The sequence below is a fragment of the Nelumbo nucifera genome, chromosome 5 (genome assembly GCF_055504915.1).
Source record: "Nelumbo nucifera cultivar China Antique chromosome 5, China Antique-T2T, whole genome shotgun sequence".
Lineage (NCBI taxonomy): Eukaryota > Viridiplantae > Streptophyta > Magnoliopsida > Proteales > Nelumbonaceae > Nelumbo > Nelumbo nucifera.
In genome coordinates, this window is record NC_142653.1 from 842,999 (window position 1) to 869,313 (window position 26,315).

Below are 26,315 nucleotides of genomic sequence, written 5' to 3' on the forward strand. Positions count from 1 at the left end.
AACATCAAAACCCCATTTTGGGCTTCCTGCTGCATCAAGACTTTCTCTTTTTCAGTTTGATTTTAGTTATGGTCTGGAGAACAGCATTGAAAATTATATCCTCTATTTAGGGGATTTTAAGTTTAACTTTTAAGATTTTGTTTGAATCTCATAATAATCCTGCATGTATTATGTACAGAGATATTTTGCTTTAATTGTATATGAAGATCTATAACTCAGTTCCAATTATATAATTTGTTCAATACTTGTAGTTTTTTCTGTTTTTTATTAGTAATAGTTGACTTTATTGATTATGAACAAAAGAATTTTGTGCATGCATAAGTACACCTAACCTCTTTGCTGCTGCCAGTTGCCACCCACCCATTGTTTTTATTTCTAAAACAACACCCAATCCACCTTATCAATTTGCCTAAAATCTGGAAGAACCAACACCCAATTAGGGATGGCAACTTCTACCCTACCTGGTGAGAACCCGGCCTTACCCTCCCCGACGAGGTGGGTTTTTTTAGTTGAAGAATGGGTTTTGGGATGGGGACAGGTTTTGAGATTCTACAATCCATACAGATACAGGTAGGGTGCAGTATTAGGCTAAACCCGACCTGCACATTGTTGGAAAGCATATAAACTTTATGTACTAGGTCTTGAATTTAATAATATTTAAATTTTACATGAGGATAGTTGATAGTTTTTTACATGCTTTAATCAAATAATTGGAAATTTTGTTGTTTATTTGTGTTATTTTTCTTATTTATTACTTATGTATGACAAGAAATAAAAGGAAACTAGATGTGGGTTCTAAACTCAACCCACCCCTACCCTTGAATGCGGGGAGGGTAGGGTCGGGGAGGGTTTTGTGTTTTCATGTACGGGTAAGGTTTGGATTCTTAAAATCCAACCCACTATGGGTTTTGGGGCGGGTACGGGTTGAGAGGTTTAGGGAGACGAGTAGGGTCTAGAATTTACAAAATCCTCCCCGAACCCGCCCCATTGCCATCCCTACACCCAATCTGCCACCCAATTGGGTCAATATCTAACTTACTATGTTACAGAAAACCATTGGCTCAGTCAATCACCTATCATCTTGGACAATCGAACCATTAACCTATCTAACCCATTTAACAGGTTTTCAGTTTTTGTATTATTTTATTTGTAATTTTTTTACTGATGGCATCGCAAGTTTACCCATTTACTCAAAAGGAAAAATAATTGAAACTCCAGTCCAAGTTTTAAGACACCAGGTGATGTGTCACTTCATAGCTTGCTCTAAAAAGGCCCTAATTTTAGGTGGCACAAAATCCACTCTAAACAACCTCTATATGGCAATAGAGAAGAGGATGACAAGGATGTGAAAAACGAGGCACAAGTAAAGACACCAAAGTAATGGTCCAAATTCTACTATCTGGCAACAAGTTGTCAAATAAACACCCTCCAAGAATTGGAAGGAAGAAGAAACTAAATACATTTCCAAGCCTATGGACTCTTATCATATGCTTTCTCTATACCAATGAATATCATATGAAGACCTTCGCTAAATTTTTCTCTCAATAGAAAGATGGCTTTCAATAGTTGACTTCCCTACGTACAAACCAAAGATAGATAATTGTAGTATATTCCTTCCCCACTTGCCAACCTCTAAAATCCTTTCTTACCCCATTTAATAAGATTAAGTAATAACAAGATGTTAGGCACCCTCTAATCCATTACCTCCATGACTCATCAAAACCACAATTAACTAACACCAGATCAAATGGGAAAAATACCTGGCTGAGGCTCCTACCCATTAAGAGGACACGCATCCTGTTATGCAAGAGAGAAGAATGGAAGAAGAGAGAAAAGAGAGAATGAAGAAGAGAGAAGAGAGAACTGAGAGAAAAAAATATTGCTGGCGGCATAACTTTTTTTATATATATATACTAGGGCGATAGCAACTAAAATAAAAGAGTAAAAGTATAATACCCCTGTGGTACTATACATAGGAAAAATAACAGTTGTTAACACTCCCCCTCAAGTTAAGACATAGATGTCAATCATGCCCAACTTGTCACATAAATCATGATGTCGTGAGTGGTGTAGTCATTTTGTAAAGATGTCTGCAAGTTGATCCTCAGAGTTGACATAAGGAGTACACATTTCCCCTGTGATAACCTTCTCTCTGATAAAATGCTTGTCGACTTCGATGTGTTTAGTTATATCATGTAGCACAGGGTTAGTAGCAATGTTTATGGTTGCTTTGTTATCACCGAATATGGTCATAGGTCTATCCACTGTAAAACCCAACTCACTCAACAGATTCTTTATCCACATAATTTCAACCACTCCATGGCTCGACATTCAGCTTCAGCACTGGATCTATCTACCACACTTTGCTTTTTGCTTCTCCAGGTAACTAGATTTCCTCCTATGAAAGTACAATAGCCACTAGTTGACTTTCTGCCATTTAGGGATCCTGCCCAATCTGCATCAATATACACTTCAACTTTCAAATGTCCATGGCTTTGAAACAACAAGCTAGCACCTGGAAACCTTTTAAGGTATCGAAAGATTCTTTCTGCTGCTTCAAGATGAGTGGTCATAGAGGCATGCATGAACTGGCTAAGGACACCAACTACATAAGCAATGTCTAGGCGGGTCATAAAAAGATATAACAATCTCCCTATAAGTCTCTGAAACTGTTTTACATCCTTGATAGGTCCACCTTGGTTGTCACCTAATTTATGGTTAGGATCAATAGGGGAATCAACTGGCTTCACTCCCATTTTTCCTGTATCCTGGAGTAAATCTAGGACATACTCCCTTTGGGAAATGAAGATACCCCTTTTTGAGCGGGCAACTTCAATTCCTATGAAGTATCTTAGAGGACCTAGACCCTTTACTTCAAACTGTGTGGCAAGAAACTCTTCAACTTTTGGATTTCATCCTTCCAGTCGCCAGTGATAATTATATCATCAACATAAACTATCAAAGAAGCAATTTTACCTTCTCCTCTTTTCACAAACAACATGTGATCAGACTGACATTGCTTGTATCCTTTTTGTTGAACCGCTGCATGGAATCTATTGAACCAGGCTCTCAGTGATTGTTTCATCCCGTATAAGACTTCTTCAACCTGCACACCTTTTGTTCATTGTCTTGAGCCTGAAAACCAAGGGGTTGTATCATGTAAACTTCCTCTTCAAGGTCACCATTCAAGAATGCATTTTTGATATCAAGCTAATGTAGATCCCAGTCAAGATTAACAACAAGAGATAATAGAACTCTAATGGAGTTCATCTTGGCAACGAGTGCAAAAGCCTCTACATAATCAACTCCGTACACTTGTGTAAACCCTTTTGCCACTAAACGAGCTTTATACCTCTCCACTGTGCCATCAGCCCTATGTTTGACTGTGAACACCCATTTACATCCAACTGGATCATCTCCCTTAGGAAGATCCACAAGTTCCCATGTGCCATTTTTATGAAGGGCATTAATTTCTTCCTTCATAGCATCTGTCCATTCAGGTACTGAAGATCTTCTGCCACATTCTTAGGGATAGGGACACTGTCAATGGATGTGAGAAAGGCTCAAAAAGAGGGTGAAATGTTTTCATAGGAAACAAAGTGGGAAATGGGGTATTTAGTGGTGCACGATCTAACACCTTTCCTATGAACAATAGGAAGGTCAAGGTCATTAGCAACATAGGTATCAATTGCAATGGGGTCAGGGACATCAATGGGAACCAAGATACCTGAGTGAGTATGATCCGCCCCCGAAGAATTTAATGGCATTGGAGGTACAGCTTTTGGATTCTCCACAGCTCTTGAATTTGGTTGGCCTTTGTGACGACGGAAGAAGACACGAAAAGGAGGAGGATCAGGAAGAGGAGGGAGTTGAATCAGTTTCTCCTCATTCCTACTCTCCCCCTGAGGAGAAACAGGGAAAAAAGGCTCACTCTCAAAGAAAGAGACATCCATGGAAACATAGAATTTCTGAGAAACATGATCAAAATAACGGTATCCCTTCTGAGTGGAGTACCCTAGGAATATGCAAGGAATAGCACGACGATCCAATTTTCCACAAATGGGTGACAAATTTTGGACAAAGCAACGACAACCAAACACACGAGGAGGAATGGGAAGAAGAGGGCCTTAGGAAAGAGAAGCTGATGTGGGGCTTTGCACTCTAACCAACAAGAGGGCATACGGTTGATGAGGTAGGTAGCACAAAGGACAGCCTCAAGTCAAAAGCGTTTTGGGACGTTCATATGGAGTAGTAAACCCCGGGCCACTTCAAGGAGGTGTCGGTTCTTTCTTTCAGTGACCCCATTTTGTTGTGGTGTTTGGGCACAAGAGCTACGGTGAAGTGAACCACGTGAAGAAAAAAATTCCATGAGATCATTATGAAAATACTATTTGGCATTATCTGACTGAAAAATATGGATTTTAACTTGAAAAATACTATTTGGCATCACTATGAAAATACCAATCGTCCTCCCCGAAGCCAGATCCTGGATCACACAATAAGAAGGGAAAAAGGTCACTGAGCAGTTTAAGGAATTAGTAATACTACTAACAGAGAACAAATTAATGGAAAATTTTGGAACATGTAAAACATCAAAGAAGGTAAGGCCGAGAGGGAGAGAAATGGTTCATTGACCAGCTATGGTAGTGAATGATCCATCACCTAGTCTCACCTTGTCTCTTCTAAAAAGAAGGTGATAGGTTTGAAAGTAAGAGGACGTACCAGTCATGTGTTTTGACGCTCCAAAATCAATGATCCAGGGAGTGTCAATGTTATGAGAAGCAACATGGAAGGTTGTGGCAGAGTTACCTGATGTAGACGCAAATGAAGTTGAGGAAGGAGCATCCATCTTACGAATTGCTCTACCATAGAGCTCTAAATGGTCACGGAAGGAATTCATAATATCCTCCCTTGGGTCAGATCCAGATGGATGCGTCTGAGTCATAGTATGAATGAGGGGTTGATTCTCCTAAGTAGCCATGTTTGCCATAGTGTGTTTTCTTGTACCTTGTTGTCCTGACTTTTATTCATATCTGAACCTTGCTTCTTATTCAGATCTTGAGCCCATTTCAGCTTCCCATGAAGATCCCAGCATGTGTCTTGGGTGTATCGGGGTTTCGGGCAATGAGTACACCACAATTTGTCCTTGTCATCCATCTTTTTCTGAAGATCCCCCTTCTTAAAAGTATTTCCCCCACCGGTAGTAACACTCCCTTTCGCTGCCAACACAACTGCATCTCCTCCAGAACTATTCATCAAATTCCTTCTGCTTTCTTCTGATTGTACAAGAGCATAAACTTCCTGAACTGATGGAAGATCCTTGCTACCTAGGATCTGGACTCAAATAGATTCATATGTAGGGTTCAAACCATGTAAAAAAGCAAATACTTTGTTAAGAGACAAGTTTTTTGTACAGTTTTGCATCTTCATCACACTTCCGGTCCACACTTTGATAATGATCTAACTCCTTCCAACAAAGGTCAAGTTTGAGTAGTACACAGATAGACACCTCTCCCCCTGTTTACAAGTAAACGATTCTGCCTGTAACTGGTAGATTTTTGCATAGTGTCACAGTTCCGAATATGTTCATTTTGCTTGTTCCCATATCTCATTTGCCGTTTCAACCCACATGAAATTCCTTCTTATTTGAGGTTGCATAGAAACTAAAAGCCAAGACATGACCATGCTGTTTTCCTGATTCCATCTGTCATATTCAGCATCCCAGAATGTGATTCTTTGATTCTCCCATTAATATAACATATCTTCCCCTTGCAGTGATGTACAACTTGATCCCTCTTGACCACTCTAAATAATTTAAACCATCAAGAGGAATAACAGCCATGGGAAAGGATAGGTCCACACCCCCACTCATTCTATTCAGCATTGAGGAAACACCGGATGTAGCAGAATCTTCACCACTCATGATTTCATATTCAAAAACAACTCTTAAATGGGGTACACAGCCTTAAAGAAATTCAACACTGAGGGGGAACGAAAAATAAATTTTTTTTTCTTCAGAAACACACCTCCTTTTGTAAAAACATAGGTGCTATTACAGCACTAACAGGTCATCACTTGACTTACAAGCTCAACACAAGTGTTGCCACAGTGCATACAGGTCATCTCTTGACCTATGCATCAATAGAACTATTGTTACAGCAAGTACTGGTCACTCTCTGACCTTCAGTTCACCATAAAAGCTATTGTTGCAGCACACAAAAAGGTCCTCACGGCCTACAATTTCACAGGGATCAATCGACCGCACAAAAAAGGAAAGAAAGAGGTGTTGATCACCTCACATACAATCGGCAAACCTAGTACAGGTTCTGCCCTGGCACACAACCAGAAAAAAAAAGTTAAGAGAGAGAGAGAGAGAAAAGGAAAAAAACCGTTCACTCGACTTCTCCTTTCAGATTTGATAGTTCCACTCTGATACCATGTTATGTAGGAGAGAAGAATGGAATAAGCGAGAAAAGAGAGAGAGAAGAGAGAACTGAGAGCAAAAGATACTGCCGGTGGCGCAGCTTTTTTAATATATATACTAGGGCGACAACAACTAAAATAAGAAAGAGTAAAAGTACAATAGTACCCCTGCGGTACTATACATAGGAAAAATAACAGCTGTTAACACATCCAACCAAAGCCATTTTACACGCTAATCTACCCGGTAGGAAGGCATGCATCCAACTAAAGCCATTTTACAAACTAGTTTTAGGATTTATGGTTAGGGTTTAGAGGTTTACGGGTTTATAGGATTAAGGTTTAGAGTTTAAATTTTAGGGTTTAAGGTTTAGATCTGAAAATCAAGAGGTGGCCAAACACTTTTGTCTAACCATGAGGAGCCAAGTATTGTACAGCCAAATGAAGGAACAATCACCAAATCATAGGTTTTTCCAAATCTAATTTGCACATTCATCCTTTCCAAACTTTTTTTTTATTTCGTGCATACATTCATTTGCTATCTAGCTCCAATCCAGAATTTGTCTTCCACAATAAAAGCACCTTGAAAATAATCTGCACAAACCTCACTTTTTGAAAATCTTTGAATTTTCCTTTCAATACTTAGATTAGTTATCAACTCAAGTGAACCACTTGTGCTCCAATTCGCGAACCCTATGCACCATTCCACTTTGTATAGGAACAATTCTCAGGTAAATCAAACCTCTTTATATCATTTCTAGCTACCTCAATATATGCTCTTTTATGCCTCTTACTTGTCCGTTTGCAATCTTTGCAACATGCCAATTCCAAAGACCCATGATACTTATCAAAGACGATTTAACTTGTACTAAATCCTACCGTTTGTTTTACAAGCAAACTCAATTGCAAACCATACCGCATAGAATCCAAGCTAAACTGGACAGGCTTTTCAACTATTTAAGATAAGGAATGCTTAACTTGTACTAAATCCTACCGTTTGTTTTACAAGAAAACTCAATTGCAAACCATACCGCATAGAATCCAAGCTAAACTGGACAGGCTTTTCAACTATTTAAGATAAGGAATGCTAGCATTTCCACTTGACAGCTGTGATATACTTGCCATTACTCTAGGATTTTCCGTGGTTTGTTCACCTAAGAGGAAGTTTGTTGGCATTTAGACTCAAGTTAAGAACTTCACACAAGGGTATAACTATTTACCAAGGGCATTTAAATTTTTCAATCGAGAACTGAAATCCTGTTGTGTTCATAATTATTAGAATATTCTTAAAAACATCTGAAATGGAGAGTCCAAATATTCAAAAATAATAATTTAAAAAAAAAAAAACATCCGAAGCCTATAAATCAACAATCAGCATAACAGCACTTGCCTCTCATTTGTCCGCCAAAAAGTTGGACCTCCGTGTTCCATGACAATCTTTAGTAACTCCAGGGACAAAATCTTCCCCCTCAAGAGAAGATGATCCTCAGGATTTTCCTGCGCTGAGAATTTCATCGAAAACTTGCACAAGTTCTTGAATAGGTGAAATCCATCTTCCCTGATCTTGCTGCCACCATTTGATTCGGCCTCATCATTCAATTCCCCGTCACCTAATTTACAGTTTCCCTCCTCTGCAGACCCCGAATCATCACCATTTCGTAATTCAAGTTGTGCAGACGGAAAAGCTTTCAAGTCAGAGACCACTTCACTGCCTTCTATGATCTCGTTAATGAAGTTCTGAGCAAACTGAATCAAGTTCGAATCGTTTAAGTTCTTATCAGAAAGCTCCAGCAGTTCACTAACAGAAACAGTGTGAACCATAACCTCCATCGAGTCCTCCTCAACCCTGGCAAAAATGATCAACAAAATCTGTGCAAGAACGGCCTTGGCACAGATCTGATTAGTGGCGCTAAGGCTGCCAAGGTACACGTTGTAGCAGGTTTTAACAATCTGAACCAGATAATCAGCCCGGAGCAACACGAATGGAGACCGAACGGCACAAAACAAGACCTTAAGCACAGAGAGCTCGATCCCATCATCCCCGAGACCGCCACACTTGCAGATAGAATCAATCAGCCGAGCTGTAACGGAAGGACTATCATTACCCTCTTGGCGGTCGATCTCACCATGGATCAGGCCTTGAGAGAACAGCTTGAGTACGCATTCAAGAGCGGGCTCAACGACTTTGACGGAAGCCGAATCAATAGCTATGATTAGGGGAAGGAGGACGGATTCAGCATCCACAGGAGCAAATCCGAGGATGGGCGAATTCGGAATAGGATCGGAGGAGTCTTTAAGCGTTTCTAGCCTGTCGATGGCGGATTTGCAGGCGGATACTAGTTGGGAATGTTTTCTCCATGCTACATTCTTGATGATCTTGTCGAGTGAAGGGCCGAGAATGCGACCCGGACGGGAAGTACCGCCTAAGGATTGAGAAGAGAACATGGACGACGATAGATAGATGAAAAAGATGAGTATCTTCAGATAATTAATTAATAGGTTCCCAGATCACCCTTTCGTTGTCGGGTGGGGCGAGACGCAAATGCGGCCACGGGATCACATGCAGGGAGCATGGCAGATCAGGAAATGATTGGGATTAGGGTTTCATTCCGGTTCGTCTGAGTTGGGAGAAGAAGGAAGTCGACGAGAGGCGTCAAGATGGGCAGAAGACAGAGAGCGGAGGATGAGGGTTGCTTTGGCTTGTCCATCTCTGAGACTCTGACTTCGTCGTCCGCAGCGATGAGGTGGGCTTTTGTTGCCTGAGAACTTGCCACTCTTTTCTATACTACGGATACGGAACGAGTGGAGTATTGTTTCGATTCATCGATCAATCAAAACCGTCCAAATTGAAGTCCCATATATCTGATTTACTCCTCACACAGCGCGTCTCACATCACATCGAAGCCGTGAATTGGGAGCATCTTCCCATCAATCACAGCATTAAATACAGGAGATGTTCTCAAATCAAAATACACGCGGGTGGTGTGAGGCGCGGACGCAGGCGCGCTATGTATCCGGATTAAGACAACAATTTCTGGCCCGCCCGGTCCTTAAGACCTTGGGCTTGGGGCCGTGCTCGGGTCTTAGCCGGGCTTATACTCCGAATCAGACTGTGGTCTGTGTAAACCCGGAGAGCCCTCTAAATCTGGCGTTTAAGGATTGATCATGGGCTAGAGCCTTCTATAGCATTTAGGATCTGTCTGTGCCCAATCTGACCTATACATCTTGACCCTAATTATATATGTATATGTTTGGCATCAATGCTGCAGTTGCATTGTTTTCTAAGAAAACAGTATTGTTGATGTGTGGCTTGGAGCATCGTTTTTTTCTTTATTTTTGTTTGGAATCATTGCTATCAGGTAGGACGTTTCCTGGAGCAACAGCAACTTTTTCTATTTGATACCATTGTTCCAGGAAACGTTTTCAGCACTGGTACCCATTATCCAGTGCCACATCACTACCCTGTTGGCAACAACGAGCTGCAGCTTTAGGAAACGCCAAATTTGGTGTTGCTCCAAGCTATGGTTTCCCGATCTCCGAGGCGTGACTTGGAGCACCGTTTTTTATAAAAAAACGATTCCAAATAAATGCATGTTTCTTGGAGCACCGTTTTTTCCGATGTGGCGCTGATGTGACATCGTTGCTCCAGGAAACGGTAATGATGCCAAACAGCCCCTATGTTAGAGCCTAGAGCTGAGCATCCAATTCGAAGTCTGTCCGTATAAATTAATAAAGCCAATTTTAAATTTAATTTAAATTTATAATCAAAATTATAGAATATTTATATATCTTAATATATTAAAAAAAATCCTACCCAGAATGGGCCTAAAAAAATATGTCTTTCAAATTTTTTTATTTTTTTTAGGTTCAATTGGTAATTTCATGGGATGCTTTCTGATTCAAAGCTGTGCATCGCATGGATCCCAGCTGATGAAGGGAAATTTGGCCTGACCTCGCGATCGCCCGACGCGTGGCAAAGGCAAGCAGCTCGGGACAGTAGAGCACCCAAAGCGAACATCGGAAGCAAGTCCAAACTCACTACCGAGCCCCAACTCCAGATTGCTGTGTTTAGTCCGAGCTCCTTGTTAAGAGCGAACTCCCTGTTAAAGGTCCAAGCTCCCTAAAACCCGAGCTCCCTAAGTCCTAGCTCGGTACTAAGAACCCGAGCTCCCTAAAGAACCTGAGCTTCCTAAGTCCAAGCTCCTTACTAGGAGCCCGAGCTCCCTGATAAGAGCGAGCTCCCTCATGAGAACCCGAGCTCCCTGCAAGGAGCACGAACTGTACTGGGCCCCAAGCCTCACGAAGCTGACCCAAGCTGACCCGTGGCAGCTCGGAACACTCCAAACCGAACTCAAGGCACCTCGCTCGCCACTCCAACACTTCACTTCCAAAACACCAGGCCCGCTAGACGTACCCGATGCCAAGGACGTCCCTATCCAAGGGCGGCGTACCTGACTGATTTGGGATCTGACGCCTGATAGCCGCATTTCAAACGGCTTCCTGCCACCGCCACCTGCAACCGTCGTCACTAGCCGTAGAGACGGCTCCGACAGAAGGAACAGTGGCGGTTCTGTCCGACCAGAGGAAGTGACGCCCGAACTGGCAGGAGTTCAGAAGTAATCATGTCCGACCTGACGGAGGCCTGGAAGTGAGTGCGCGAAGTGGTTATAAAAGGCTTCTACCCCCCCAGGGATGAGGGATGTTAACTTTCGCGCTATCTGGTTATTCTTGCCTTTGAAGGATTCTAACTTGAGCTTCGGAGCCCTTACGTCGGGTTCTCCCCGGAGCTTCTTAATCCGGATGTGAGGTCGTGCATCATCAATTGGCGCCGTCTATGGGAAATACGCTTCAAAAAGCCTCCCTCCAAAATTTTCATACCCTTTCCTTCTTCTCTAAAGAACTCATTACTTATGGCCTCATCCAGCAACGCCGGACGCGACACAAAGACAAACACCACCGGGGAACAGCCCCAAGTCCCCGTAGTGTGTGTGGGGCAGTTCACCATCCCCCTCACGGTGGATGGAACCCCAACCTGACTACGCCACAAACAGTGGCACCTATAAGCCTGCCCTCCGCAAACATCTCCTTCCCTCTTCCCATCGAGACTACCTTCTCCGAACCGACCGCCGTCCCCCTGGCAGCTAGCCAGAATCGGTTGGACGACTTAATGCAATGCATGCGGGCAATGCAAGCCCAGATGCAGCAGTTCCAGCAACACCAGCTTCACCAACACCAAGTGTTGCACAACCTCTCCCAATACCACTATCAGCAGCAGTTTCCCCAACTGACACCGAACCAACCACCGCTTCCACCTCGCCACCCTGCCCCGAAGCCAGTAAAGGCCTCTCCGCAAGATGGGCGCCTTCACCAAGGAAAGGCCTCCAGGCCCCAGAATCCCCCAAACAGCCAGGCCTCGTCCCCAGGCCGGAGAGAAAGAAAAGTCATCCCCGCCTCGCGGCTCATAGGCGGATCAGGAACCTCGCCCGCGAGGTCAGCACCTCGGGTCTCAAAACCGGAGTCCCCACTGGTGGGAAACCGATTCGGCGCACTAACGGCAGCGGACTACCAGAACTCCGAGCCCATCGAGCTCGGCAACACGGAGGCCAACAGCGCCAGCACAAGGCCCACTCAGCAGCGGAGACGCCGTCGAAGTCGACGAACCGCCACCCGCGTCTTATCCGAGCTCAGAGGCAAAGGCGAGGCGAGCTCGGACGAGGTAGGAATCGCCCCGATTCTCTCAGTTCCTTCCCCCCTCGCCTCAGAACTCCTGGCAGTCCCCTTGCCTAAAGATTTCAAGCTCCCGCCCCTAGACAAGTACGACGGATCCTTCGACCCCAACGACCACGTGGACGCTTTCCAGTCCCAAATGCACCTCGCTAGGGCCAGCGAATCATGCATGTGCGTGGCCTTCACCACCACCCTCAAGGGGGTAGCCCGCACTTGGTACAGGAACCTGGCCCCCGGATCGATAAAGTGTTGGGCTCAGTTCGTGCAGGTCTTCACTGCACACTTTGTTACCAGCAAACGGTGCCCCAGAGCAGAGGAAAGCATCTTCGGAGTAGTCCAAAGGGAAGGAGAACCCATACGGGGCTACATCAAACGATTCAACGAGGCATGCTTACAGATACCTCGGTTAGACCCCGCGGTACAGCTTGCCGCAGCAAAAAGAGGGGTGACGCACAAGGAATTCAAGTGGCACATGGTAGCTAACCAGCCTGCAACCGTGGCCGAGTTCCTCAAACTCGCGGACAAGTTCATGAGGACGGAGGAAGAAATCAACCAAAGAACCGAGGGCGGAAACGAGAAAAGAAAGAGGGACGGCGAGCCCTCTAGCTCGGCCGACCGGAAAAACCCGGCCCGGGACCCGAAACCGAACCAGTCATTCCGAGCTCCCCTCCCAGCTCGGACGGATTACACGCCACTGAACACAAGGCGGACCGAGATCCTAATGACGATCAAGGACGCCCCCTTCGTGAAGTGGCCACCTCGCCTAAAGGGAAATCCGAACGAAAGAAACAAGAATTTGTATTGTAGTTTCCATAGGGACCACGGTCACAGTACCGAGCTATGTAATAACCTCCGAGACGAGATAGAGGGGCTCATCCGTCGCGGATACTTAAGAAAAACTTTGTACAGCACAACAATAATAGCAATAAAGCGGATCAGCCGGGCGAACACTTAAAAGACGCCCCGGAGACTAGCAGCAGGCCTGCCGAACCAATGCAGCGACAGCCTCCGGCAGAAAGGCCAGTTCGGGGAACCATCCATGTAATTGTGGGAGGTTCAGTGGTGGCGGGGTGCACATCAGCGGCAGCTCGAACCTCAGTTCGCGAAGCGGTCCTCGAGGAGCGGAACCCCCCGAAGAGGCCGAAGACCGAGGAGCCGATCCTCTTCACAGAAGACGACGCGCGGGGAGTTCGCTACCCTCACGACGACGCACTCGTCATTAAACTCAGGATCAGCGACTTCGAAGTTAGGCGCATGCTCGTAGATTCAGGCAGCTCGGCGGACATCCTATTCAAGTCGGCATTTTATCGGCTGCAGCTGCCAAGGAGCGACCTAAAACCTGCAAGCACTCCCCTGGTGGGCTTCAGCAGGGAGGAAGTCAGGCCCCTTGGAAAAATAACGGTGCCCGTGGAAGTCGGCACGTGGCCTTGTGCGGTCAGACTCAACCACGATTTTCTGGTAGTCGCGACCCCCTCCCCATACAACGCCATAATAGGACGGCCAATCACGCATATCCTACGGGCGGTGGTCTCTACCTATTATTTAGCGATGAAGTTCCCTACGGACTTCGGTGTGGGGGTAGTGCGGGGCGACCAGCTCGAATCCCGCAAGTGCTACGTCGCCGCCCTAAAGGGCAAGTCCAAGCTGGCCGGCGACCTCGACCTGGAGCGGCCTACGGAGCAAGGCGAAGAACGAGCCTCGCCGACAGAAGAGACAGTCGCGATCCCGACCTCACCTACGGACCCATCTCGCGCACTCCAGATTGGTGCTTCTGTCAAGGAACCCCTACGGACCGAACTGGTAAGTTTTTTACTCCAAAATTTAGATGTTTTTGCATGGTCCGCGGCCGATATGCCGGGTATTGACCCTAGTCTTATAACTCACAAACTTAACACTGACCCTCTAGTTAGACCCGTTAGACAGAAGAAACGGAACTTAGCCCCGGAGCGCTGGAAAGCGGTCAACGAGGAAGTCGAAAAGCTCCTCGCGGAGGACTTCATAAGGGAAGTCCATTACCCGAGCTGGGTGGCCAACCCTGTGCTGGTGAAAAAGGCGAACAGCAAGTGGCGCATGTGCGTCGACTACACCGACCTGAACCGAGCTTGCCCGAAAGACTGCTTCCCCCTTCCTAGGATCGACCGCCTAGTGGACGCGACCTCGGGACACGAATTGCTAAGTTTCCTGGATGCCTACTCAGGCTACAACCAAATCCGGATGGACCAGTCCGACGAGGAAAAAACCAGCTTCATAACCGAATTCGGTATATACTGTTACAAGGTCATGCCCTTCGGGTTAAAAAACGTCGGGGCGACCTTCCAAAGACTTGTAAATAGGCTGTTTCGGCCCCTGATCGGCACAAAGATAGAGTGCTATGTAGACGACATGGTCGTCAAAACACAGTTTTCGCAAGAATTAATACGAGACTTAGATTCTGTCTTCCAAACCCTGCGTCAGTATAACATGAAATTAAACCCCAACAAATGTGTCTTTGGCGTCACCTCGGGCAAGTTCCTGGGCAACGTTGTCAATCGACGTGGCATCGAGGCCAACCCAGACAAAATACAAGCCATCCTAGATATGAGACCACCTCGGAAAATAAAAGAAGTCCAAAGGCTAAACGGCCGCATAGCCGCCCTAAGCCGCTTCATGTCCAAATCGGTAGACCGCTGCCTACCCTTCTTCAAAGCGATCAAAGGCAAAGGGTTCGAATGGACCCAAGACTGTCAGCTCGCGTTTGACGAGCTAAAAGGCTACCTCGCCAAAGTACCAACCCTAGCTCGGCCCGAGGAAGGCGAAGTCTTGGAGCTATACCTCTCAGCCAGTGACGAGGTGGTCAGTTCGGTACTAGTAAAGGAGGCAGACCGGGTCCAGCGACCCATATATTATGTTAGTAAAATCTTGCAGGGAGCAGAAACAAGGTACCCGTAGATAGAAAAGCTAGCGTATGCCCTAGTGATAGCAGCACGGAAACTCCGCCCGTACTTCCAGACCCACACCGTCATCGTCTTGACCGACAAACCTCTGAGGCAAGTCTTACTCAAACCCGAGGTTTCCGGCCAGCTGACGAAGTGGTCCATCGAGCTCAGCGAGTACGATCTCCAGTACAAGCCAAGAACTTCCATCAAGGCCCAAGCCTTGGCAGATTTTATCGCGGAGTGCACATTCAACCCCGGAGCCCCTGAACTGGTCGAACCCGAGGTCCCCAGTTCGGGCGAACTCGGAGCTCTCAAGCCAAACGAGTCCGAGCCCCGTGAAGTAGCAGCCAGCGTGGCTTCCCTCCTGGTTAGACCAAGCGCGAACTGGGATGAGGAGCCCTGGATCCTTCACGTAGATGGCTCCTCGAACCAACAAGGCAGCGGGGCTGGAATAGTGCTACGCGGCCCGGGCGGAACAAAACTGGAATACGCACTACGCTTTGAGTTCGCGGCATCCAACAACGAGGCAGAGTACGAGGCACTGATAGCCGGGCTAAACCTAGCACGCAAGGTCGGGGCAAAGCACGTGGTTATCTGCAGTGATTCCCAGCTCGTGGTCAACCAAATTACAGGCGAGTACGAAGCACGCGAACTCACTATGATTGCGTACTTGGCAAAAGTAAAGGAAGCTCTGCTCAACTTCCAATCACACTTCATCAAGCAAATCCCGAGGTCAGAGAACGCTGAGGGGAGCGTACGAGCTGGGAACCCGGCGTAGGGAAACTTGGGCCGAACTGGGAAGGACCCTACAGAGTAATGAAAACACTCGGTGGGGGAGCGTACGAGCTCGGAACCCTAGAGGGTAAACAAGTACCCCGAGCATGGAACGTTGTCAACTTGAGAAGGTACTATCTGTAGGCCACCAAAGCAAGTACGCCGAAGTCATTTCATAAAACGAACTGAGGGACCGAAATGGTCAGTTCGGAAAAAAACATAGCTCGAAGACACCAGTACATGAACAAAAAGACTTTTCATTTCAAAACAGATGTGTACATTTCATTTCATTTCATTTCATTTCACAAGCCCGGGGCTACTTCATCGTTATCAGAAGCCTCTCCGACAACGCCCGAAGGACCTGCCTCCCCCTCGGAGTCTGGTTCGGCATCCGCGGCATTTGCCATCTCCGTAGTGATGCGCGAAGTGGATATGGCGCTGGTATCGAGATCGGGGTACGTATTCCGGATCATCCACCGACTCAGCTTGAAACCCCTCCTGTAGGAGTCTACCATCAGGTCATCGAAATCCGGCGAAGCAATGTAATCGCTGACAGCCTTCTTCCTCGCGTCTTCGATGCCTTGAGAGGAGATCTGAGTCCTCTCCCTGATATCCTCCTGAAGATATTCGACCTGGTGCTCCAGGTCCAGCTTCATTTCCGCCATACGCTGCACCACCACCCCCATGGCCTCGGCGTCCCTCTGAGACCTCGCCTGGCTAGACCGCGCACGACGAGCAGCAGCACGAGCATTTTCCTCGGCAGTCCGAGCGGCCTCCTCGGCAGCTCGCGCCTGCCGCGAGCATTTCTCCACCTGGTTCGCCAAGGCGTAGATAGAAAAGCTAGCGTATGCCCTAGTGATAGCAGCACGGAAACTCCGCCCGTACTTCCAGACCCACACCGTCATCGTCTTGACCGACAAACCTCTGAGGCAAGTCTTACTCAAACCCGAGGTTTCCGGCCAGCTGACGAAGTGGTCCATCGAGCTCAGCGAGTACGATCTCCAGTACAAGCCAAGAACTTCCATCAAGGCCCAAGCCTTGGCAGATTTTATCGCGGAGTGCACATTCAACCCCGGAGCCCCTGAACTGGTCGAACCCGAGGTCCCCAGTTCGGGCGAACTCGGAGCTCTCAAGCCAAACGAGTCCGAGCCCCGTGAAGTAGCAGCCAGCGTGGCTTCCCTCCTGGTTAGACCAAGCGCGAACTGGGATGAGGAGCCCTGGATCCTTCACGTAGATGGCTCCTCGAACCAACAAGGCAGCGGGGCTGGAATAGTGCTACGCGGCCCGGGCGGAACAAAACTGGAATACGCACTACGCTTTGAGTTCGCGGCATCCAACAACGAGGCAGAGTACGAGGCACTGATAGCCGGGCTAAACCTAGCACGCAAGGTCGGGGCAAAGCACGTGGTTATCTGCAGTGATTCCCAGCTCGTGGTCAACCAAATTACAGGCGAGTACGAAGCACGCGAACTCACTATGATTGCGTACTTGGCAAAAGTAAAGGAAGCTCTGCTCAACTTCCAATCACACTTCATCAAGCAAATCCCGAGGTCAGAGAACGCTGAGGGGAGCGTACGAGCTGGGAACCCGGCGTAGGGAAACTTGGGCCGAACTGGGAAGGACCCTACAGAGTAATGAAAACACTCGGTGGGGGAGCGTACGAGCTCGGAACCCTAGAGGGTAAACAAGTACCCCGAGCATGGAACGTTGTCAACTTGAGAAGGTACTATCTGTAGGCCACCAAAGCAAGTACGCCGAAGTCATTTCATAAAACGAACTGAGGGACCGAAATGGTCAGTTCGGAAAAAAACATAGCTCGAAGACACCAGTACATGAACAAAAAGACTTTTCATTTCAAAACAGATGTGTACATTTCATTTCATTTCATTTCATTTCACAAGCCCGGGGCTACTTCATCGTTATCAGAAGCCTCTCCGACAACGCCCGAAGGACCTGCCTCCCCCTCGGAGTCTGGTTCGGCATCCGCGGCATTTGCCATCTCCGTAGTGATGCGCGAAGTGGATATGGCGCTGGTATCGAGATCGGGGTACGTATTCCGGATCATCCACCGACTCAGCTTGAAACCCCTCCTGTAGGAGTCTACCATCAGGTCATCGAAATCCGGCGAAGCAATGTAATCGCTGACAGCCTTCTTCCTCGCGTCTTCGATGCCTTGAGAGGAGATCTGAGTCCTCTCCCTGATATCCTCCTGAAGATATTCGACCTGGTGCTCCAGGTCCAGCTTCATTTCCGCCATACGCTGCACCACCACCCCCATGGCCTCGGCGTCCCTCTGAGACCTCGCCTGGCTAGACCGCGCACGACGAGCAGCAGCACGAGCATTTTCCTCGGCAGTCCGAGCGGCCTCCTCGGCAGCTCGCGCCTGCCGCGAGCATTTCTCCACCTGGTTCGCCAAGGCGTGAATGGAGGAGTTCACCTATCAAAGGAAAACGAGGTCAGAGAAACGAATGTAAAAATAGAAGCCAAGCTCTGAAGAAGGGATCACTTACCACCATGGCATGAGTAACGGCACGGTAGGCCACTTGGTGCAGAGGGAGTTCAGTCCACGCCGCAACTTCCTCAGGAAACATCGCCTCCTTACTCCGTTGAAGAGCATGCACAGGCGACAGCACGCTCCTGAAATCCCCCGGGGCCTCCGAGCCCGACGGCCCAGCTCGCATATGAGCGGACTCGGAATAGGCGGGAGCCCCCGTGTGTATGGTTTCTGCATAAGGAGCCCCCATGTGTGTGGTTTCAGCATAAGGAGCCCCCGCCAGCCCCTGCATAGGAGGAACCATCTCAGGCTCCTCTGCCGGACAGTCCGGCACCTCAGGCTCCGCAGCTCGGGATGGCTCGGCGCGAGCTCGCTTGGCCACCCGCTTTCTCCTCTTCATCCCCTCGAACAAGTGCGCACCTCGTGACCCTCGAGAATCCATTGTACCTGCGAAAAGGAGTTCGGCATCAGTAAGACGTAAGCGAAGAACAAGACAAGATCACTAGGAAAATAACCTACCCGAACTCAGGCCCGCAGCAATAAGCTTGGCCTCCGTCAGATACCATTGGCAATCCAGCCCAAGCCGCGCCCATTGCCGGAGGCCCTTCGCCGTCTCCTCATCAAGTGTGATGCCGGAATCAGGAGCGGCCACTCCCCAGCCGGTCTGAAACGGCCACCCCATCGCACTTCGCACCCCGAAATAGTCCCGCTTCCACGCCGGGACCTTATTGGGGAGTCCGTGTAAGAGCTTGAAGCCCGGGCGAGGGGACAGGTAGTATGCCCGCCTACGCCCAGGAAGGGGACCCACTTGCTTTTTCAACATTAAGATAGAAGAAAAAATTTCCAGATCCAGAGGGAAGTTCTCGTCGCGAAATAAAGAGATCATTCCCACTAAGTTCCTAATAGAGTTCGGGTGAAACTGGTCAACCGTCACACCGAAGTGGTTTAGGACCTCGACAAGAAGAGGGTGGAAGGGCAGTCGCAGCCCCGCGGCGAGCTGTTCCCGGAAAATCACCATCTCATCAGGACCATGTTCCCAAGGAAAGCTCCCCGTAGGGATAAAATAACCGTACTCACTGGGCAAATTATAGTAGTCTACGAGGGTTTGAAGTTCCTCAAGCGTCATGGTCGAAGGGCCGAACTGATCTACAACCCGGCCACGGCGGGAGGTGGATGCCGACCTACCCGAAGCACCTCGGGTGGTAGGCCCGACCCCTCCCTCAGGACCTACATCGGGCTCGCTTGAACTACCGTGGGACGCAAACTGGTTCGTAGAACCCACATCAGACCCGCTTGAACAGTCTGAACCCTCCAAACCAGACATCGTGAAACGGAATGGGATTCCAAAAAATACTCACCCGGGAAGAAGACTGAAGCAGACCGCGAGAACTCGAACAAGCAAGACCTGGGACGCGAGATGAAACTTAAGGCGCGAGCTCAAGATATACGACAATAGCAAGGACGGGCCCCCCCGCACACTATTTATATCCACAGCGTACGAAAAGCGACGGCCCAGATCGAAGCCAATCCAACGGCCCACAACCGCGCTAAGACGCACGTCTTCCAAAACCAATCGGCGCACGTCTTTCAGAGACTGACGGAACGTCGCGCACGTCTTGTCAGAGGACAGGTGTCGGCACGCGTCTTCCCGAAACTGACGGAGTAACGGCGCACGTCCCCTCGCAATAAAAGCGTCTGCAGCGCAACTCCCGAATAACTGCCGTCACGACTTCCGAACGCGCACCCCTTTTTGAAAAGGGGTGCGCGCTCAGCACGGACCAAAACCCTCCCACTACCTTGCAAACTCCCCGCGCCAAGACGGAACCGTTGTCACAGGGAGTGGGGGGCAATTGATGAAGGGAAATTTGGCCCGACCTCGCGATCGCCCGACGCGTGGCAAAGGCAAGCAGCTCGGGACAGTAGAGCACCCAAAGCGAACATTGGAAGCAAGTCCAAACTCACTACCGAGCCCCAACTCCAGATCGCTGTGTTTAGTCCGAGCTCCTTGTTAGGAGCGAACTCCCTGTTAAAGGTCCAAGCTCCCTAAAACCCGAGCTCCCTAAGTCCTAGCTCGATACTAGGAGCCCGAGCTCCCTAAAACCCGAGCTCCCTAAGTCCTAGCTCGGTACTAAGAACCCAAGCTCCCTAAAGAACCCGAGCTAAAGAACCCGAGCTCCCTAAAGAACCTAAGCTTCCTAAGTCCAAGCTCCCTACTAGGAGCCCGAGCTCCCTCCTGAGAACCCGAGCTCCTTGCAAGGAGCACGAACTGTACTGGGCCCCAAGCCTCACGAAGCTGACCCGAGTTGACCCGTGGCAGCGCGGAACACTCCAAACCGAACTCAAGGCACCTCGCTCGCCACTCCAACACTTCACTTCCAAAACACCAGGCCCGCCAGACGTACCCGATGCCAAGGACGTCCCTATCCAAGGGCGGCGTACCTGACTGATTTGGGATCTGACGCCTGACAGCCGCATTTCAAACGGCTTCCTGCCACCGCCACCTGCAACCGTCGTCACTAGCCGCAGAGACGGCTCTGACAGAAGGAACAGTGGCGGTTCTGTCCGACCAGAGGAAGTGACGCCCGAACTGGCAGGAGTTCAGAAGTAATCATGTCCGACCTGACGGAGGCCTGGAAGTGAGTGCGCGAAGTGGTTATAAAAGGCTTCTACCCCCCCAGGGATGAGGGATGCTAACTTTCGCGCTATCTGGTTATTCTTGCCTTTGAAGGATTCTAACTTGAGCTTCGGAGCCCTTACGCCGGGTTCTCCCCGGAGCTTCTCTTCTCCTCCCGTTTCAGGTCCCTGTTACCCATTTCAGAGGCAAGATCATCAACAGTTAAGACCAGCCAGATCGTGCATCATCACCAGTTGATATATTAAAAGATTTTCTTGACCAAATTAGGCCTCAAGGCCTATTTGTTTTTTAGATAAGTGATACTCATCTCTTGGATAGGTAAATTGTCAACATTTGGATAGGATAAAATTGCCCTTTTATTAATGTTTCTTATAGCTAAAATGGCCATTGTCTTATTTACTTGAGAAATAACATGGGTAAATAACTTCAAGAAAAATGAACGGGGCCTCAAAAAAATATAAAAAACATTTGCCTATGCCCAAAATTTTCCAAGATAAGTTTGGGAGGGCAATGCAATCCCTGTACATAAATGATGAACCTTCTTTAAATTTAGCTCTTGTGCCTTGTACATTTAGAACTTGTTTCCATGTGTAAATAAGCATATATCTACATGTAGGTAGTAACTAAATTGGTTGGGAAAGAGTGAATTTAGTTTTCACCAGCTTGGAACAAATCCTTTCCTTCATTTTATTATCATACTGTTTTGTTGGCAAGAAAAGTCTAAACAAGTTACCATATAGTGATTATAGCTTGGTTGGCCTCTCTATATTCTATGTATGTGATAGTATTCATTTTGAACTAATTGTTCTTGCACTGTTCTTTTAAATTATGCTAAGAAGTTGGCTATGTTCCATGCAAGGATCAAAATTTTACAACTTATTGTAGTGTATCAAGCATGTCATATTCTTCCAGTTACACCTTGATACACTAGATACTTTGTTTTTTAAGGGCGGAAACAAAATGTGCTTTTCACGAGTTATTCAAGTTTGGCTTATGAAAAACTTGATTCAGGTTGGTTTAAACCGAGCTTCGAGCCAAGCTCAAACCCAATGAAGCTCGGCTTGTGAGGCCTTTGAGTCTAATCAAACCAAATACATACATACATACACACATATTAATAAACAATTTTTTATTATATGTACACTAATATTTTTATACATAATTTTTTTATGTATAATAATAAATAATTATATATTTCTTATTATTGTTATATATAAAATAAAAATAATTTTATAAGTATAATGATAATAAATAATTGTTATAACTATTATATGTTGTATGTAAAAAAAAAGCAAATTTATATGTATAATTTTTGTTTTTTATAGGAAGCTTGGCTCACAATCAAGCTCAAGCCGAGTCAAGCTCGAATGCACGAGCTTTTGAGCCAAGCCGAGTTCAAGCTTAAGTCTCTAGTTCGAGCCTAACATTATTTTGACGAACCGGACTCAAAGAACTAGATATTTGGCAAGCCTAAGACCGACCTACTCTAAAAAAAAATAGAGTACATGAGAAATGCCCAATACACACATATCAAGCTATCTCAATACTTCAACCTTAATTCCATGAGGGTCATATTTTACCTTGAAAATTGTCAATTATTATATCGGAGATTCCAAAGTATCAAGCATAAATGTAGTGAGGGGCTCAACTAGGGGTGAGCAACAAAAGAAAAAAAATGAAGACTAAATCGGTCGAAAAAAACCGATCTAAACCAAACCGAAAAATCAATTAGCCAAACTGATCGGTTTAGTGTTTTAAAATAAGCCAAAGGTACCGGTTTGGTTTCGGTTAACCAATATAAAAAACCGGCGATTAACCGAACTGACCAGTATATATATTTCTATATTTATTTTATAAATTTATGTATATTATATATTTATATATTATAAATTAATAAATATGCATTATATACAAAATATATATATTTATAATTTTTTATTATATATTTATATAATATATATTATAAAAAATCAAAAATCAAAAAACGACGAACCAAAGGCAATGGGTATGGAGTTTTAATAAGGCCAGGTCACCTACTTGGAAGTTCTCGGGTTGTCTACCTAAATCGGCCCATTTCTTCATTCTTTTGGAGGCTTTCTCTAATGAGGCTCTTGTAATGTCAAGGCATTCTTTCCATTCCCTGGTGAAAGTGAAGGCTCGAGGGCTTCTTCCTTGATGGTCGTCGACGATGCTGTGCGGACATCTTGGTAGTTGGCCGGTGATGACTTCAAAAGGACTCTGATTGGTGGAGGAGCTCTTCTGTGTGTTGACGGAGAATTGTGCAATGTCCAGCAATCGAACCCAATTCTTCTATGTAGCTGATACAAAATGGCGGAGGTACTCTTCAATGAGTGAGTTCATTCGCTCTGTTTTCCCATCTGACTCTGGATGGATGCTGCTGGAGAAGTTCAAGTTTGAACCAAGAAGCTTGAATAGCTCTGTCTAAAAAGCACTAGTAAATCGGGGATCTCGATCACTAACAATGTTCTGTGGGACCCCAATATTTCACAACGTGCTTGAAGAAAAGATATGACGTGTCTTCAGCTGAAAGGTGCTTTGGTGCTGGGATGAAAGTGGCATACTTGAAAAATCTATCAACAACAACAACAATGGATGCATAGTCTCCCACCTTAAGAAGACCGCTGATGAAGTCCATGGAAACACTCTCCCAAGGTTGTGAGGGCGTTGAAAGAGGTTGTAGGAGTCCAAGTGGCTTGGCGCACTCAGGCTTGTCTTGCTGGAAAATCAGGCACGTCCTCGTGTATTCCCGAACATCTTCCTCCATATGAGGCCAATAATAGGCATGTTGTAGAAGTGTTAAGGTACGCTGCCACCCAGGGTGCCTTGCCCATAAGCTGTCATGACATTCACGTAGGAGAGTCTTCCTCAAGTCTTTAACTCTCGGTACAAACATTCGCCTTCCCTTTGTCAAAAGAAGGCCTTTATCAACCCAAAATCGCCTAGTCTTCCCTTCACGAGCCGCTGTCAATAAACTCTGAGCAATGGGGTCCTTCTGAAGTCCTTCCTTGATGCGCTCAATGAGGTCCAGTCTGATTTGGCTTATAGAGGGACCTTCATCTGTGGATAAGGCTGCAAGCTCGGCCTTCCTGTTAAGTGCATCAACAACCCTGTTCATCAGCCCTGGCTTATACTCTAGAGTCATGTCAAACTCCGCTAAGAAATCTTGCCATCAAGCTTGTTTAGAGCTCAGCTTCTTCTGTGACTGGAAGTAACTAGTAACTATGTTGTCATTCTTGACCACGAATTTGGAGCCAAGCAGGTAGTGTCGCCATGTACGAAGGCAATGGACAATGGCTGTCATCTTCTTCTCTTGCACAGTGTACCTCCTCTCTATGTCATTCAGTTTGCGGCTCTCATAGGCGATGGGATGCCCTTCTTGCATGAAGACCCCACCAATGGCGAAGTTAGAAGCATCTGTATGTAGCTCATATGGCTTGCTAGGGTCTGCAAGTCGAGGATAGGTTCTACCGAGACAACTCTCTTCAAATCATCAAAAGCTGATTGGCAAACTTCATTCCAGGTCCAAGTGCTAGTCTTCTTCAATAAGTTGATGAGGGCAGTGGCTTGTGCTGAGAATCCAGAGATGAATCTTCGATAATACTTTACGAGGCCAAGGAAGGAGCAAAGCTTAGTGACCCTGGTGGGAGGTGCCCAATCTTGAATGGCCTTGACTTTAGCTGGATCCATGCTGATAGTGCCTGTTCGAATCACATGGTCGAGGAAGGCCACCTCTTCTGTAGCGAAAGAGCATTTCTCCTTCTTAACAAACAGGTTGTTGTCTCGCAAAACCTGGAAAACAGTACGAAGGTGGTCAACATGTTCCTCCCAAGTTCTACTATAAATTACAATATCATCAATATACACAACAAGAAATTGGTCTAGGTAGGGATGAAATATCCTATTCATCAATGTACAAAAGGTGACTGGAGCATTAGTGAGCCCAAAGGGCATGACAAGAAACTCAAAGGACCCATATCGGGTAACACAAGTTGTTTTGTGTTCATCACCTTCGGCTATACGCATTTGATAGTACCCCGACCTCAGGTCTAGCTTGGTGAAGTATTTGGCCTGGCTGAGCTGGTCAAAGAGGTCGGCCACCAAAGGTATGGGGTACTTGGTACTTGTTCTTGATGGTGAGCTTGTTGAGGGCTCGGTAGTCAATACAAAGCCGAAGAGATCCATCATGTTTCTTCTAAAATAGGACTGGTGCTCCAAAAGGGGCCTTAGAAGGTTGAATCAACCCAGCATCCAACAACTCACTCAACTGCTTTCGGAGCTCAGCCAACTCAGGAGGAGACATTCTGTATGGCGAGCGTGCCGGTGGTTTGGTTCTAGGCTCCAACTCAATCTTGTGATCAACTTTTCTCCTTGGGGGAAGCTTCTTTGGCAATGTGGGAGGCATGACATCCTTGAATAGTAATTGCTGGCAGGATATGCCAAGTTGGTTGGCTAGGCGGGTCGAAGTCCACCAATGTGGCTAAGTGGTTTATCTTTTCCACACTCCATCTTTGAGTTGTAATGTTGAGAGCATCTTTGGGGTGGACTTGGTCTCTGGCACAACTGGAACCATGCAAGGAGCCTGATATTCGAATATGCACATTGAATTGAGGAAGGGCATGGGCACCGCCTTTACTTGAGTTAAGAATTCCATGTTGAGAGCATCTTCCCTTCCCAGTCACCAAGTTGCAGGACCACCCCACGAGCTACACCTTGTATGGGCTTGGCATTAGAGTTCACATCCTTCAATCATCCAACTTCCTTGGTAGGTGCAAGTTCTACTCTGGATGCCTCCTCCATAGAGATAAAGTTGTGTATAGCACTTGTATCCACCATGGCTCTTGTGGGTTTACCATTAAAGCGGATGTCTACATACATCAGTCCCTTCGGCTTGAACTTTGGTGCTTCTTGCGGACTCACATTTCTTCTTCATTGCATTGAGTCTTCATAGAGCCCCCATTTCTTGTCTCCTTTGGTTCTTTTTCCTCATCGTTGTGCTCATCATCACTAAGCTTTGCAAGCAAGGCATTGAACTTCCCCCGACTAAAACAATCCTTGGTCCAATGTTTTCCCTTACAGATGAAGCATGGTGAGGGAGGTGTCCTCTTCCCAAATCCTTGGTCTAATGTTTTCCCTTAAAAGTGTTGGATTTACTTGGCCCAAAGTCTCCCTTGGGCCCATAGTAAGGTTTCTTATCACCTTCTATCTTCCCTTGGCCCTGATATGAGTTGGATTTAGGGCCGTCCTTGCTTGGTCGCCTATTGTTTATCAATTGTTCAGCAACGACCATGGCTGTGGCGAGATCCTTCACACCTCATTGTTAGAGTTCAAG

The 26,315-nt window shown here is 46.8% G+C and overlaps 1 protein-coding gene across 1 annotated transcript in view; it reads right to left on the reverse strand.

The window, feature by feature from the left end:
* The window catches only part of LOC104603821 (SEC7-like guanine nucleotide exchange family protein), a 36,234-nt gene extending 26,906 nt beyond the window's left edge, over positions 1-9,328 (reverse strand). The window contains exon 1 of the mRNA XM_010267980.3: positions 7,811-9,328. Coding sequence (XP_010266282.1) covers positions 7,811-8,865 — 1,055 coding nt within the window. The 5' untranslated portion in view covers positions 8,866-9,328. The remainder of the gene's footprint in view (positions 1-7,810) is intronic.
* Between the last annotated feature and the right edge of the window lie 16,987 nt (positions 9,329-26,315).